Source organism: Aulostomus chinensis, chromosome 3 (assembly GCF_037954235.1).
Source record: "Aulostomus chinensis isolate RoL2024-O1b breed Wild chromosome 3, RoL_Achi_v1.0, whole genome shotgun sequence".
Lineage (NCBI taxonomy): Eukaryota > Metazoa > Chordata > Actinopteri > Syngnathiformes > Aulostomidae > Aulostomus > Aulostomus chinensis.
The window spans coordinates 9207723-9223891 of record NC_141322.1 but is presented as its reverse complement, the minus strand read 5'-3'; the positions used below and the strand labels follow the sequence as shown (position 1 = coordinate 9223891).

General features: G+C 40.5%; 1 protein-coding gene across 6 annotated transcripts in view; it reads right to left on the bottom strand.

Annotated features, from left to right (window-relative positions):
• Positions 1–16169, bottom strand: part of LOC147267570 (semaphorin-3F-like) — an 86163-nt gene that overhangs the window by 16086 nt on the left and 53908 nt on the right. For 4 of the 6 annotated variants that reach the window (XM_086198490.1, XM_086198487.1, XM_086198489.1 and 1 more), the window contains exons 3-10: positions 12379–12539; positions 11612–11674; positions 11042–11161; positions 9746–9835; positions 8034–8127; positions 5098–5217; positions 4854–4993; positions 3663–3777 (exon numbers count right to left, since the gene is read on the bottom strand). In XM_086198490.1, coding sequence (XP_086054616.1) covers positions 3663–3777; positions 4854–4993; positions 5098–5217; positions 8034–8127; positions 9746–9835; positions 11042–11161; positions 11612–11674; positions 12379–12539 — 903 coding nt within the window. The remainder of the gene's footprint in view (positions 1–3662; positions 3778–4853; positions 4994–5097; positions 5218–8033; positions 8128–9745; positions 9836–11041; positions 11162–11611; positions 11675–12378; positions 12540–16169) is intronic. The other 2 variants (XM_086198492.1, XM_086198491.1) reach the window with 1 other exon arrangement.

Genomic DNA, 16169 nt, shown 5'->3' with positions numbered 1-16169 from the left:
ACCTCTAACTAAACCACTAATCTTGCTTTGTAGTACACCCCTCTGGGTGAGTGTTATTATTTGCAACCTACCCAATACACCAATGGAGAAAAATAACTCAAGAGAGGACAATGAGAGAAAATGTGTCAAACATCATGTTCAGTGTTTTCCTTGGGCTAGTATTTGGGCCACCAAATATGTACTATGGCCATCATATTAGGTGGTGGGATGCCCGTTAAGCATATTAGTGCCTCCCCTGCTCTAAAAAGGAACATGCTAATTTGAATTCTTTGATTTGTGAAGTGTAAGCCAACAACATAGGGTTTTAGGAGTTTTGTTCTTAACTCTTTCTTTGCTAGGTGCAACAACCTTCCCTCTTCGAGTCACAGCTGGTTGGCAGCTGTTATCAGCTTTTTGCATGGTTTTGTCTAAACATTTTCCTGTCAGACAAACACAAAGTTAGTTAGCCAGAGTTGGAGGTGCTTAGTTGTGGAATTTGTGTTGTCTATCCAGTTGTATGGACAGACTATCTTCAAACTGATTGGACAGATAGGAGAATGATGAAGTTCTTCACATCCAAGTCTTTAACATGAACTCGTGAATACACACTCAAATTCACAAGAAAGTCAACACATGTATCTCACAAAGTGTCACACACTCTTCCCTTCATGGTTAACAATATGTGTTATATATATTTCTCAGTTGTATTTCAAACAGAAAGCAATAGCTAGACTCACTAAAAGAGCATTTGAGAGTTGGGATACTGTAATAACACTATTTGAGTCAAGAATTGATCAAAAGCTGTTTTACCAGGACCTTTGATATTTGGATTATTATACTGTAGTTCATGATGGTGAAACTTTTATTCAATGCACCTTAATAAATGAGCAATGAGTAAATATAAAACTGTACTTCATCCGTGTCAAAACCCATGTGAGCCTTTCCACCGATCAATAAACTAGACAATAAATGGGAAGTTATGAGCACAAAACTTAATGACATCAAATCTTCTATCCCATCCACCAGGGATGGCAGCTCTTCCAACTCACATGTGCTGTCTTTTCTTTGAAATGTGCATCCACACTGTCATGTGGGAAAAATCATCTTCAGAGACTCTCAAAGCCTCTCACAGAGTCCCTCAGCACCACATGCCTATTTTACACACTGACCAGTAAACAGAGTGTCATTTATAAAGGCAAAGTGAGCCTGTTTCCACTCAGAACCCACTTGTGACTGTGCACACTAAAGGCCACAGATTTTTCAAGTGTGTCCCCTTTATTGAAACAGGGATGGAATAATGTCACCTGTAAAAACAAAACCCAGCTTCTAGAACTGCAGGTGGGTTGATATGAAAACAATGAAAGTGAGATGAGGAGGCTAAAAGCATCATCAGATTTAACAGGTATGGAACTTTTCATTCTTGTGATTAGTTCAAGAGCAACAGCACATCATTCACACACCATTCCCCTGTTACTGACTCTATTTTAAATTAAGAAAACACACAGAGAATCATCTTCCCCTTGAGAAACTAACAGTCTTACTCACATGCATTCCTATTGGGTGATATGATCCAAAGTGAGCGGCTAGCTATCAGGACACCCCCTTACATACACGAAAAAACAGATACTTCTGTACAAGACATCCTGAAAGGAAATGACAACTCAAGCGATGAAACTTTATCTGCTATGCACATTACACAAAGGGCTATGAGACTGGGATGAGGGAGGAAGGCTACACTGTGAGTCAATGACCCAGCTCTAGAGTGTGTATGTGTGCTTGCAGGAAGTTTGGCAGGTACTGCTGTAGAAAAGATCCTACATTTCTCCTAATATATCATACAGGAGAGGAACCTGAAAATGAATATATCTTTAATCAATCAAGTCATGTTTGTCCTTTTTTATTTGCTATTTGAGATTGTAAAATTTTTAACAGCAGAAAGAAATTGACCTATATAACTGCAATGGGATGAATTGCACCTGTCCATGAGATAGTGAGAACCAACAGATCACACATAGTAGTACCTGTGAACCTGAAACAATAGAAAATATTACAAGTACATTGTGCGAAAATAATGTAAAAATAAAGGCATAATTGACCTTATGCTGGATGTAAAAAATGTCTGTTTTAAGTGCTCTGACACTTGGATGGGAGGTCCTAGCATCATGTTTGTAAGAAGTTGTAGAAAGCCAGACTTTTTATATATGACTCAGCCATCTATCCATCCATCCATCCATTTCTACCATTTATCTTGCTGTTAAGGGCCATGAGGGGGTGGAGCCTATCCCAGCTGCCTTTCGGCGAGAGGTGGGGTTCACCCTGGACAGGTCGCCAGTCCATCACAGGGACAACACATGTAGCCAGACAACCATTCGCTCATACAGTCACACCTACGGTCAATTTAAAGTATCTAATTAACCTAGACCCCTCTTGATGTCTTAGGAATGTGGGACGAAACCGGAGTACCCGCAGAGAACCCATGCAGGCACAGGGAGAACATGCAAACTCCACACAGAAAGATCCTGAGCTTGAGCCCGGGCTTAATGTGCTGCCGTGCCACCCTGGCTTACCCAATAAGAATTAATTGTTAATTGTGAATTAATTGAATCATATTAGAAAACCAACTGAACACAACAGATTCTTTTAAATCCCTCTAATCATCCCTTTAGAACAAATGTACTTCTACCAGTAGTTCTTTCATGAAGCTAATTGATGATCCAATAGTAAATGGACTCATTTTTATACAGCACCTCTCTACCTTAGTGGCACTCAAAGTGCTTTATAGTGTCGTCTCATTCACCCATTCATACACTCACACACTGATCTCATCGGGAACAATTATGGGTTCAGTATCTTGCTCAAGGACACTTAAGCTTGGTTTCTGCTTCTGCATTGCGGCGACGGCGTTGCGTAGACCCTACGCCGTCATGGAGCATTCAAACTTCTGCGTCAAAGGAACGTGTTGCTCTGCAATTCACCATCAAGCCGCTAGGGGGGTGTGGCTATGTCTTTGTATGTTTCGGGGGCTCTTGTCAGATTCCAAAACAAAACTATTTACAACAGAAAGTCCAGTGCTTTTCTTTGCTGCTTTTCCACTCGAACCTGGAACCTTCTTGCTGTGAGGCGACAGCACTAACCACTGCACCACCGCCCCCAAGATTTGTGTTCCCATCAATGCTGATATGAGCTGAGCCGATAAATACCTTTGTCTATTGCAGTGGCATTTAGGATGGGACTGAATTAAAGTTCTTCCCATTGCAGAAGGAAACCCCAGCTGTAAATGCTTGTTAGTGAGGGGTTTTGGCCAGTCAGATGGGGGTATCATATAGCGCAAGGGTGTGTCAAAACACTCAACATGGCCCCGAAATGTTTCTCCAGTGATCAGCATCTGTCTTCTATGTAAGATGTGTCACTAAACTCCCTAACCTCCATGACAGGTGGAACACATATTGGCTCTCGTTGTCTCTGAGTGTTACGTTTGGCAGCATTATTTTGAACCCAGTATTTGTGATTAAACCTCATGCATATTTTTGTTGCAGTTGCCAATTCATTTATTGAAAAATGCTTTCAATAGAAATAGTGATTCATTGTCATAATAGCACTGATTTCTAACAATTGTGTGGTTAAAGAACCCTGTCATGAATCAAAATGTGACTTTTTAAAACAATTTATTCACATGTACTTACGGAGTTCATCGAAGTGCGTCTCCATGCCATCAGGCCCTGGCACTGAGCAAATGAGCCTGGCCTTCAGGAAGGTGCTCCACTTATTGACCAGACAGCAGTGGCCCCCATCATCATTCTGTATGGAGATGCAGAGACAGAAAAAATTCTCAGAATTAGCAAATGCATACATGCTTTAGAGTACATGTTGATTTGCACTCCTGGAAAGCTTAAAGGAGGGTTGGGAGAGATGGTAAACAGTCTCCTCATATCTAGATGCATCCATCTGTGGTGGAGTAAGGCAATAAACTCTCCCAGTAAGGGAGAGAAAGAAGAGTTTAGATCAGAATGTGCTTTAACCATCAACCATATATGATGAGAACAACCTAATAGATCTTAATATTTAATTTGAGCTCTCTGGAGGGATTTGCAGGCTTAGAAGTGAGTAACATTCCTCCTGCACAACTTTGGGAGCTGAAATGTTTTCATAATTTCCAGCGTAACTACAGTGCACTCCATGCATTTTTGTATCATGCAGGGTGAAAGGACAAACTGCAGTAAGAGTTTCCAGATGCACGGCAACTTAAGAATGACAGGACTGGGTCTCTAGATGCTGTGGGAGAACCTACTGAGAGGGAGATAAGTGTTTGTGAGCTGGTTCAGTGTCTAAACACCTCCAATAAATACAATGATAAACAGCTGAGATGATGAACACACAGATGCCACATTTTCTCACTCATACTCCAGCATACTTTTACTGTGGTACACTTAAATTCACAGACACATCAAATTAACGCTGTAGGATTCACCACAAGCTCTCCAGATATATGTTTCTGTTTGCTTTTGTGGCTCAGATAAGATTGTAAGTCTGAGGCATGCAGGCTTGGTAGAGGGAAGTCTAGTCGAGTTACATTTTGCTGCTTTCAGAATTCTAACGTGTCTTCGGACTACCAGGGAGAAGAGGCCACAGGATCACAAGCTCAGAGGTCAGAGTGTACTTGCCCGGACAGATGGATGCATTGTAGACAGGAAGGTTAAAGACACATGTGGATTCCAGCACATCAGTGTTGACCAAACACTAGTCTAGCATTCATAAACATTCAGGCACAGCAGATGACTTGCCTCTGGAGACTCCAGCTTGTTTTCATACTGCTGGAGGTTTTCTTTTCATTATGTTTACACCCCAAACAAACATGCTCCACACTGTGTACGCACCAGGCAGATCCGTCCTATGCGAGACTGGGTCACGGGACTCTGGCCCATCTCCGAGGATTTCTCCCGGAAGAAGAAGTACAGTTTGTCATCATTTCTCTCTGCGCTGTCGGGGATGAGGTGTACATGGACAAAAGTTGGGTCTGTTTGGAGGAGATGAGCACATCTTTGAATAATTCACAGGATTTGGAAATAGACTTGGTTTAGAAATGTAAAAAAGTCATGTACTCATTTAAATGGAATTTACCATTCAACCATCTGGAGTTGTACTGATCTGTCCTCATGGCAGTCTTTGTTCCCAAAGTACGGAAAATGGCAGAGTCTGTACCCATAAAGTCAACATAGACCCCAGCATAAAGTTCACCATCTGAGAAAGAAAGCGTTCTTTTTAATGGAATTCCTTGGTTCTGACATAATTACATTTTTCCCTAGGGACAAAACAGTATGGATTTAATTTCAAAACTGTTTTTAGAACCCAAAACTTAAGAATCATTTTAATATTAGGTGGTGTCCCTCCAGATGCAGAGAATCACTGCTGGGCTCTAAGACAGTCCCATAATACACTCCTGGTGTTACCGTTGTTTGAACTAGTGCTCATCCATTGATGAGGATGGGCACAGCCATGGGTTGTTGGACATCACAGAACAAAAAGGCTATCTAATCCTAATGTGATGTCATGACAAGTACATGGTCCTTCACATTGTTTGGTGCAATGGCCACTGTTTGAGTGGCCAGGTGATGAGTGACGTCACAAAACCACTCTAATTAACCTTTGACCTTGGTCTCAGAGTTGAATGAATGAATGAATGAATGAATGAATACTTTATTTCAAACATGTGAACAATACATTACACTTGAAGCACTAATTGATTAAAACCTTTGTATGTTTGAAAAGGAGTAGGAGTTCATGTAAGACAGTAGACTATCAGACCCCAAGGCCTGTTTTCATGAAGATTTGGACATCAACTAGTCTTCTTATGTGTTCACAGGAAAGAAGTACATCTGTACAGAAGTACATTGCAATCACCTGATAAAAAATGACGGTTTTTCTGTATTGACAAGGTAAAATTTAATGAAAAAAGTTTTTCTGAGGGCAAACATGATGGAAACGTATTTACTTCATCCAGTTTAACTTAGGTGATACCACTGTCTTCAAGTCATGTCGATGGCATTGTTTATGACTTTGTTAACATTGCGCACACACCTTGGGACTTTGTTACTTCACCTTGATCAAGTATCATTTGCAAATAGACGAAAGTTGTCTTTCTGTTTTTAATGGTGTGTCACGCTCAACGTCACAAACCCACTCATTGCACTGGAAAGAAATGAGCATTGTTGTAAGAATAGCACTGGAGTGTAATTTCTTGGCATTTCTTGTCAAATCTGTTTGGTCACAGTAGTAAAAGCCACACTATATTAACAAAACATTTGATCTTACCACTAAGTTTTCTCCACAGTGATTCACCATAATGGGAGGGGTCTTTGTGACTGATTTCATCATAGAAAAACTGTAGAAAGAAGTGGCATGTTGCCATCGTCAAATACAAGTGAAAAAAAAAGTGTCCCAAGTGAAGTAGCCTCTATCTTCAGCTGCAGCAGACTTTCACACTGTATCTTGCTAAAGATGCATAAAAGCAGCCTTTTACTAACAAGATTTGGACACAATACCGGCTTTCCCTTCTAGTACGACTTTTGGATGAAAGGAGGAATATCATTAAAATAGGTGTTTGCATCTGGAATAACATCAAAGGGCTCATGATTAAGGTGATAGCTTTTTAAAGCTTCTAAAACATTGACTCAACTATAAGCTGAATTGCTGGCAGCAGCCATGTTGGGATTTTTTGTCATTTAGATGTATGCTAACACGAGGACTTCTTTGCCCAGTATTATAAAGTTTCTCCAAAGTCAACGAGTTATTAGCTATGCTTAGCCATATGTATCTATGGGCCAGGACTTCAGACTTGGTATCAGCAATGAAAGTGCCAGTTTGAAATAGATTACATGAAAGATTAAGTGAATCAAGTCAGAAATATGCAGGCTGAGACAGAATTTTGCTTTTATTATTAAATATTTACTTGTTTTGCTTTCCTTATTGTTAACACCAGTTTATGGCATTTTCTCCTACAGCCTTGAAAGGAAATCATTACAAATAATGAGGAACTTAAAGGAAACCATTATCAAATAGAGCCTTAAAATTTCCTGAAACTGTGAAATGGTCTTCACACAAACTCCATAAAGGCATAAAATATGAGAACATGCATGTGTGCAGACTGGCAAATGTACATAGCAGTCTGTTTATGCCATGGGAAGGCAAGGTGTTTGTGTTCCAGCTGCTGTGAGGCCCTCACTAGGGAGCAGGTGTGACTGTCAGCGCTTTTATGATATGCAGCAAAGACACAGTAGGAGTTGGACCACTGTCCTATCATGACTATATTCACTGTCATGACCTTCAATCGTGGTAATGCTGCATTAAGTCAGATGTCACACCATGAAAATGTTCATAAATAATCTATTGTTTAATGAAGTGGAGAGTTGAGCAGTACGATTTTAATCCTTAACAGTCCTAACAATAGTGGATTATGTTTGGAAGCGGGAGGTAAATCCATCTTGAGTGGCAGGACCGGTTCTATACTGGTCAGCTAACACTGCGCTAATGTGGGAAAGATGGGCCAGTGATTTACACCCACTGTCTCACCCCACAGGGAGATCGTCTTTCACGGGTAGCAACTGTGTGGTCTGGACATGACTAAGTGACTTTGCACAAGGGACACTGTCTTTAAGAATAGTCTAAGTTAAAATTTTTTTTTAAAAAAAGAACGCTCTAAGTGATGATGGATAAACAGTGAATAAATATACTGCATATTCGGTCTAAATTGATAAGGGCAATGCCCTCACTGACATCAAATGCATATGGATATTTGACCGATTAAAGGAAAAAAACAAACATACAGTTCAATGGTTAGACAAAGCAGTTCACTGTGGAACAATTGGACCTTGACCATCCTGCATATCATTTGTGAATGAAAAATATTTTCTATTAATTTTTTTTTTAAATAAAAATACTGGTGTGTGGAGACGGGTGTGTGAAGAAAAAAGGTGATAAAAGAAGAAGAATCCATATGGGATGAGGCTATTGAAGAAAGATGGCTTTGCCCTCATGTAAGCAAGAATAGGGATACTCACTGATCAAAGCTGACACACTGTTGAGCTTTGGGTCATAGGAGCACTTTCCCTTCCCAGATTCCATTTTTCCTGGTTCCAAATGGAAGATGTCTTCCTGAAATGGGAAAATCATATGGAGATAGCAATAAATTCAGCACTCTTCATCCTGTCACTGAGATTCCCTTGTGTAGGGGAAATGAAGCAGCATATGTGCTCCTTCTGTGGAGTCAGGAAGGTCTCCTGTGGGACCTTTATGGCTTGATGGGGGATGAAGTATTAGAATAATGAGCATGTGTTCATAGAGAAAAAAACATACAGGGATAGCGAGGAATTTCAAATCCAACTTAATGCAACAGCAGAAGACAATATATCGTGGGCTTCTACACTGAGCAAACTAAACTGCATGCTTTATATCTGTCAGCCTATTGGTGCCTATGGCTGCGCAGGTCTATTGTTGATGTTTGTTATCCAATAAGGAAAACCAGCTTGGGATGGAGTCTAGATGACTGATGCTCACTGCCCATGCATTCGCTCATGTAAGCTTTGAGAGGTGATTGGTGAAAAAAATAATCTTTTAGATACATTTATATGTTCTATGGCCCACCCTACAGGAAAGAACACGTCAAGTTCTTCTTTTTTATTTTACTCCCAAAAGCAACAGAGATAGAGATTTCCCTGTCACTGACCATCAGCACTAAAGCAGGGGAAATGGCACTGTACCACTGTCACTTCATTGGATTATAAACATGCCTGCACAGTACTCATCTTTGATTAAAATCACCAGCCATGCTTAACAGGAAGGTGCTAGCAACTCACTCTTGGTCGTGCCAGATGTTGATGTGTAAAAAAAAAAAAAAAAAAGCAAACATTTATGTACACCAGAGAGGAAATGTGCCCTGAATATATTTGTATAATCCTGATGTAAAGTTTGACATTTAAAATTTAAAAAAAAGATTAGAATTGAAATGTCCTTAAAAGTATTTCACAGTGCTTTGAGTGTTCAAACTGTGGATATGTGATTAAGTATGTTGTGCTTTTTTTCTTAGGCTGCTCTGCTTATTTGCTACAGATGGGTGGTGTTTGCTCAGGGCTAACAAAGCCTGCTGTGGCAGTGGGTCAGATGCTGACTAGACCTGCCACCTCTGTGGGGAGACTGCACCACATTCCTACAGAAGGTGAAGGGCTTTATGAGGTGAAGGGCTTGATGGAGTGAAGGGGGGGGGCATCCAGCTGTGTCTCAGAAAAGTAGGATGAATGATAAGGATATCTGTTCATGTACATGACTAAAAATGGGGGTGTGAGTAATGCAAAATGAATATGCCCTGCACTGAACACGATAGGAAGCCTATTTGAATTAAATTTTTGTTTTGTAAATGTCAAAATGACATCCTTTACCATCCTCCTCCACTTGTTAACCCTGAACTTTTTCCAAATATGGCATTTCAAAAAGGACAATGACAGATAAGAAAAGCATAATCAGACAATGAGACTCACACCAAAAAATGAAACCTGGGAGGGATGATGTGAATCTGAATCCACATTAAGTAAAATGTTAGGATTGTGCTTGGTGTGACTGGAAAAAGATTCATGCTAAATGTCAGGGAGATAAAGAAATGATGGCCAAGTACAAGATGCTGATATTAGCTAAGGCACAAAGAGAGGGAGGATACTGCTGGTGACCATGAGCCCTGGCAGTTTGCAGGGCTGTGGTGCAGACAGGGCCCACATCGCACCTTCAGTCCGAGTGTCTCATGCACTGTGCTGGGTTCAGCTGTGCGGCTAGCCCTTCCTCTGGCCGGGGCCATCTGTAGATATATGGATGTCTAAAACAGGAGACAGCAAAACAGTCTGGATGTTATGCCACAGATAAATAAGGATCAAGACAGACCTCATTAAAGACAGCTGAAGTCTGTCCTAACTCCAAAGTTGAGATACTCCTCAAATCAATACTATTGCAGGTCCAAGAGAACAATGTGTGGTTGCAGTTTTGTACAGGGAGTGTAGTTGTATTTGATCAGATGGTAGACAAGACATCAATATTAGTAGTCTATATTGAATAAGTCAGAGTAGGTACATAGAACCCCCTCAAAGCTGCTGCTGAAACAAACCATGTGGCCGTTAAAAGCTGTCAAGATTCTTGCAGCACCATGATCACATGAGAGTGATCCATCTAGAAATCTCAAACATGTTTCCTCAAATGTTTAAGCATGCATCATTGTGCAGCATATCATGTTTTTGGATACTATAAACCTTCCAAGCCCAGCTGAGAACGGTGCTCAAGGGACGACTCTGACCTGTCTGTTCAGTGCGATGGAGAAAGTAACTCCCTTCTCATTAATGGACTAGAACTGGAACATTCCACTGGCAACCCATAATGGGAGCTCCCACTCCCAATTACCCAACTTCTCACATAGTAGAAGCTGGCAGGTGGCCTGGATGGATGCAGGAAGGGGTGTATGGATAGGTGAGTGAAAGGATGGAAGTCCTTCATTAGTGAGGGGTCATGTAAGCAGCAACCAGGACTCATGTAAGCTCTGCTTGCTGCTGCAGTGTTTGCAATCTTGAGGTAAACTCCAGTGGGAAATTTACTTTTTTATTTACCTTTTTAGTTAAAAAAAATTCCCCTGGTCATCATTTGGGAACAAATGTGATATTTAAAGAAGAGTGAGGTGTTAAAGGGGAGTATGGCAAGGTTGTGATGCCTGGCTCGGTATAGGAAATTTAAGACGTCCCATTAAAGGTTGAGACTAAACAGAGTAGGTTTAACAGCTCACTGGGGATGGCAGCTGTGTGCTGGTGAAGCAGTGCTGCCTCTGCACAGACATAGTACCACAAATATGCTTAATGATGGAGGAAAAAAATCATCATAAAGGGAGCCTAGCATACGGTGGATGGAGAATGTGAAAACAGAGAGGCCCTGCTGTGCCTATTATGAGGCAAATAGCAAACATCAATCATGAAAACAAAATTCACTATGTTAAGCCTGAGAGGCCAGCTTCTTCAACTCCTCAAGTCTTTCAATTTCTAACCTGAGGTTTTCGTCCTCTGCTTACAAAAGTACAGACTGGATTGTAAGCTCCTGTCCCACAGACATACAGTTGAGTCCGGTTCCATGGCTCAATCAGGCGAATGAAGTTTGCACACTCCTCCTGGAGACACAAAGACTACAGTTAACACAAGTGCATTCTAATAGAACATTCTGCAGATTAACAGATTCCATTTATATGCATCTACATTTTGAAATAAAATTAAAAATAGGAGTAGTCAATACATTTTGCTTCTCAAAATGGGACAACAAACAAAACTATTCTCCAGAGGGGATGATAGTGAGTTGACTGGGCTCTGCAATTCATTTCTGTCTTCTTAGCAAGACAGAAGGGAACCCGCACTTTTACAAGGCCAAATCTGAACTCAGGTTCTAGTGGGGGGAAAGGTTGAAATAGCTCTCATCTACTATCTACACAATAGCCCACTTGAGGTGGCTGGATGCGTCAACAGATTGAAAAAGAAGGCATCTGCATAGGCCATCATGCTGATTGAAATTGCCCGAAATTAATGACCCTGCTGAGGCGATGTGTACTGTCAACAGGCGTGCTTACATTGGCATCCTTCCCACTCACTAGGCACTCCATCCTTCTTCGTTCAGACACTGGCCAATGGATCTGCAAGTGGGAAACAGAGGTCATTTTAAGGTTACAATACCCAACCCATTAAACATGTCTTTCAATGGAATTTTGGTCAAAAATTGCAAAATTAATATGCACGGATGCTAATACTGCTCCCGTTGGGACTGTCAGAACCCAATCACAGTGTTTCAATGACCCAATGCCCGAAGAAATTCAGTCTAACAAAAACTAAACGTGAACTAACCAAAATGGCTTCTGCTGAAGCAATACAACAGAACATTTTGCCCTGGGGTAGGCTTTCATGAGCATTGCAGTAAAGGCGTATATGGGGGGCACGAGATGTGGATGAGGAGGGCATGAAACTGGTCTTACTAGGGATGTGCATTGTCAATTAATGATTAAAGACTGATCGATTGGTTGTGTTGACCACTACAAATTTTGATTGACTGACATTCATATCCGTAAGGTTGAGCTGTGGAGTGCGTCTTGAAGCAATTAAATTAATTTTACTATGCTAGGGACAGGCACAGAGTATAGAGTACAAATGTCCAAGAGGGTAATCTCATGTGCTTTTTTGACAACAGCTGTGCTGCCATTTTGTCCTAAATACATCAATGGAATCACCCAGAAAATGCCTGCAAAATTACAGCCAAAATGACCAATTAAATATAATGATGGAGTTAGTCACTGATCGGTAATTTGGATGGATTAAGAAAATGTGTTAAAATGCCGGATCTTACAATATGAGGGTCCTTGTTGATATCATGAAGGTCCAGGGAGAGTATGTGGTCTTTGCTTCCAATGTACATACGGTCATGGTCCTCATCCATACGAAGGATCCGGTAGTCAGAGGTGTTGAGGAGGTAGGCAAAATGATGAGCAGTACTGGTAGATCTCAGCTCTGTATGGAGACAGAAATATATCTATTCATGACAGCTGCATGTATTCACAAAATGCATACATTCCTAGAGCCACTCCTGCATACCCATTTTGAGTTATCTGATGGTTTTCCAATAGCATGGTTTTAACTTAACACTGCACATTAGAGACAAGTGTGACTGAGTGTCAGTGACACAGTGTTGATAGCTTAATGCCCCCTGAGTAGATCAAAAGGTCTAGAAAGTCTTTCATCTTTGAACTCCAGCATTGTTAGATAAGCTGGTTACTACAAATTGACACATATAAAACATCAAGCTTAACTTATGACCTAAAATGTTAAATTGATTTTAAAGTGGTTGTAAATGTTTCCATTATTGATTTCCCTCTGAAGGACAGAGTAGTTTAAGTCTTTAGTATAACAATACAGTTGATGTGCCCTGTCATGTCAGGAGTAACCCAATCTTGCTACAGCTCTGGGCTGCAGTGTTTGTTTGATATGTTCTCCCTGGTTCAGCAAACCACAGACACGCAGGGCAGAAAGGATGGTGCCAAGACACCAAAGGCCTCACGCCACACCATAGACAAACACACTCCTCTACAATCTATAGGGGAGAGGCATTCGAGGGTGGCATTCATACACTGTTGGACAAACACAGAGGTTCACTCAAACATCAGGGAAGTCTTGTTTCTGTTTAACTTGATTCTACAGTAAAATAGTGATAGTGCACACCAAGGTATCAGGTGAAGTCCAGACCCCTGGAAATACTTATATCAAGAAAGGTTTTTGAGTTTAAAGAATGCCAAACAGCGGAAATGTCACTCATTCAAAATTATTATTCACTGTCTTTTTTCTTAACTTGATTCTCAAGAAGCTGAGACAGAGGCTTACTATGGGAATATTCTGAGTTAATGACCAAAATGTGGTTGAAAGAAACCACAAAGTAAGCTGTAACATACAGTTCAGTGTCAGACCTTAAAAGCAACAACCCACACTTAAAAAAGTATCAGAAACATGAATAAGAAATGGAGTTGATATTTATTTGCACGATATGCATGTATATTAGTTTTTAGTGTTAGACGTTATTAAGAGACATTCCTTTGAGTTGGTGGATGTGCTTTTGAGGAAGATATCTTGACAGTAAAACATGCAAAGCCATTAACCTGTCCACTATTGGGCCCTAAAATAAACACCATCTGAAGACCTTCTTAAACTGACCATATATGGAATCTGAAATGACCTGTCTTTCCTCCCAAAAGTAAATTTAATATATTGTCATGTCAATAAGCAAAGATGAGTGGCTTAATTTTTTCTATATTTGTGTGGTTTGATTTATCAACCGTGCCCACCAAAGGAATGTTTACAGGGCAGCAGTGAGTGACAGCTGTCGGAGCCTTGTGCGGAGGAGCTGCAACATGTGGTTGGACCCTGTGATTATTTGTGTTGGAGACTTAAGTTGAATGATGAGTCCCCATACACTTCAGCAATCTGCTATGTTTATATGTGTAAGTGGACAGGAACACAACCCAGAGACATGTATTCTACATGCACACGCATTCAAAGATGCCCACTCTCAGGCGGCTTGTTCGCAACTCTGTTTTTTTTTTTTTAATTGCTGGATAAACTGGATAGGACTGTCTTTCAGCTTAAGGTGGAATGTGAACATAATCACACAATCATCTGAAAATGCAAATGCAGAACGCTTAAATTCTGTATCAGTCTGTTTGGCCCAGTCTGATTACAGGATGTCTTTCCTCAATTGTATTCTACATATCTAACTGTAATGTAAACAACACCAGAAAGGGCTATACCCATGAGATGATGGTGATGTTGAAGAAAACATGATTCTAATCTGAATTAAATCAGTCCAACTCTGGTCCAGGCTCTGTCCAGTCCTAGCATTAACATATGCTGGGTGATCCCATGACAAGTCTATTTAAGCGCACATCAGGCATTCAAATGTCTCCACAGGCATCTCCAGTTTACCTGTTTTTGAGAAACAAAGGAGTACAGTCTTTCAACTGTGCCTCAGAAAATCTATTAATTTTACCGAGGTCTAAATAGTCTGTCCAGAAAAATTGAGTTTTTTGTGATTGTTGCAGGCAAAAATCCTTGATTATGTGGCATGTTGTCTTGAAAAATGACATGGAATATGCAGGATATTTATGCAATTTTATGTGATGAAATTGTGGGAATTTGCAAAAATTGCGGGGATTTGCCAAAACTGCAGTTTGATGAATGAGAAAAAAAAAGTGATACTCCAAACATTCTGTTCTAACTAGGTTACGAACTTAATGTTAAGAGTCTTTTCTAATGATAAGCAAGCGCACCATATCACAGAAAGTGCTGGGAAAAAAATAGGTTCTCATCTTGTTTTATTTCAGACCTAAATAAACACATGGCTCAAACTTACACAATCTTGATGAGTCAAACAAGTTACAATTTTATTTCTGTTGGCAAGTGAGACTGATTTGCGGACTTCATTGTGTCATCTTAACAGGGTTTGCAGCTTCCCAGGGACATCACTTAACAACGTTCACAAGGCAGCAGGAGGAAAATGGCTGCGCTTACGTGAAGTAAACGCAACATTTTTCAACTTTCTGTGAAGATATGTGACTTTTTTGCAAACAAAATGTGGGGATAATGAAATCATGCAATATTTTGCTCATTTTGTTTGGATATTATTATTATTATATTTATGCGGCGAAAGTGTGGGGTCTTTGAAAAAATGTTGAGGACTTTGGCTGATTATGCGGTCAATTAATCTAATTTTTTCTGAAATAATACAGCCTTCATGAATTAATTAGAAACACCACCAAAGATGCACGTCAATTTTACATCAGACAGGCGTTAGACTCAACATTATATTGTAGCTGAAAATGAAAATTAGTTTAACATTAAAGACACAATCTTTGTGTGACATCAAACCAACATATTAAAATTAGCTATCATCAGTACAGTATGCCAAATGGACATTGGTAATGGATGTTGACCTTGCAATGATTGAACTGATTTAAAAAAAACCTACATCTGACCAAACAGTAAATTTGTAATGATGTTGGATATAAACTGCATCTCGACTGGATTAGTACTGCACAGGATTTACAGATAGATCTCATGCTACAGCCCAAAATCCTGTATGAAACTTTCAATTTATCATCCCCTGATCTGTCAATGTTTGTCACATCAGCCTCAATGTCATCCTTTACCTCAGGCAGGGGCACATTACATTGTATTTGGATGAAATGTTGACCAAAAGGGGCGGCATGGTAGTGCAGTGGTTAGTACTGTCGCCTCACAGCAAGAAGGTTCCAGATTCGAGTCCTGGCTCGGGCACGGGATCTTTCAGTGTGGAGTTTGCATGATCTCCCTGTGTCTGAGTGGGTTCTCTCTAGGTACTCCAGCTTCCTCCTACAGTCCAAAGACATGCAAATGGGGACTAGGCTAACTTGACACTTGGCTGTGAGTGTAAAGTTCTCTGTCTATATGTGTTGGCCCTGCGATGGATTGGCGACCCATCCAGGGTGCACCCCGCCTCTCGCCCGAAAGCTGCTGGGATAGGCTCCAGCCCCCCTGCGACCCTTAACAGGAATAAGCAGCAGAAAATTGAAATGGATGGTTGACCAAAAGTGAGTCATGGCAGTAGACTGAGCT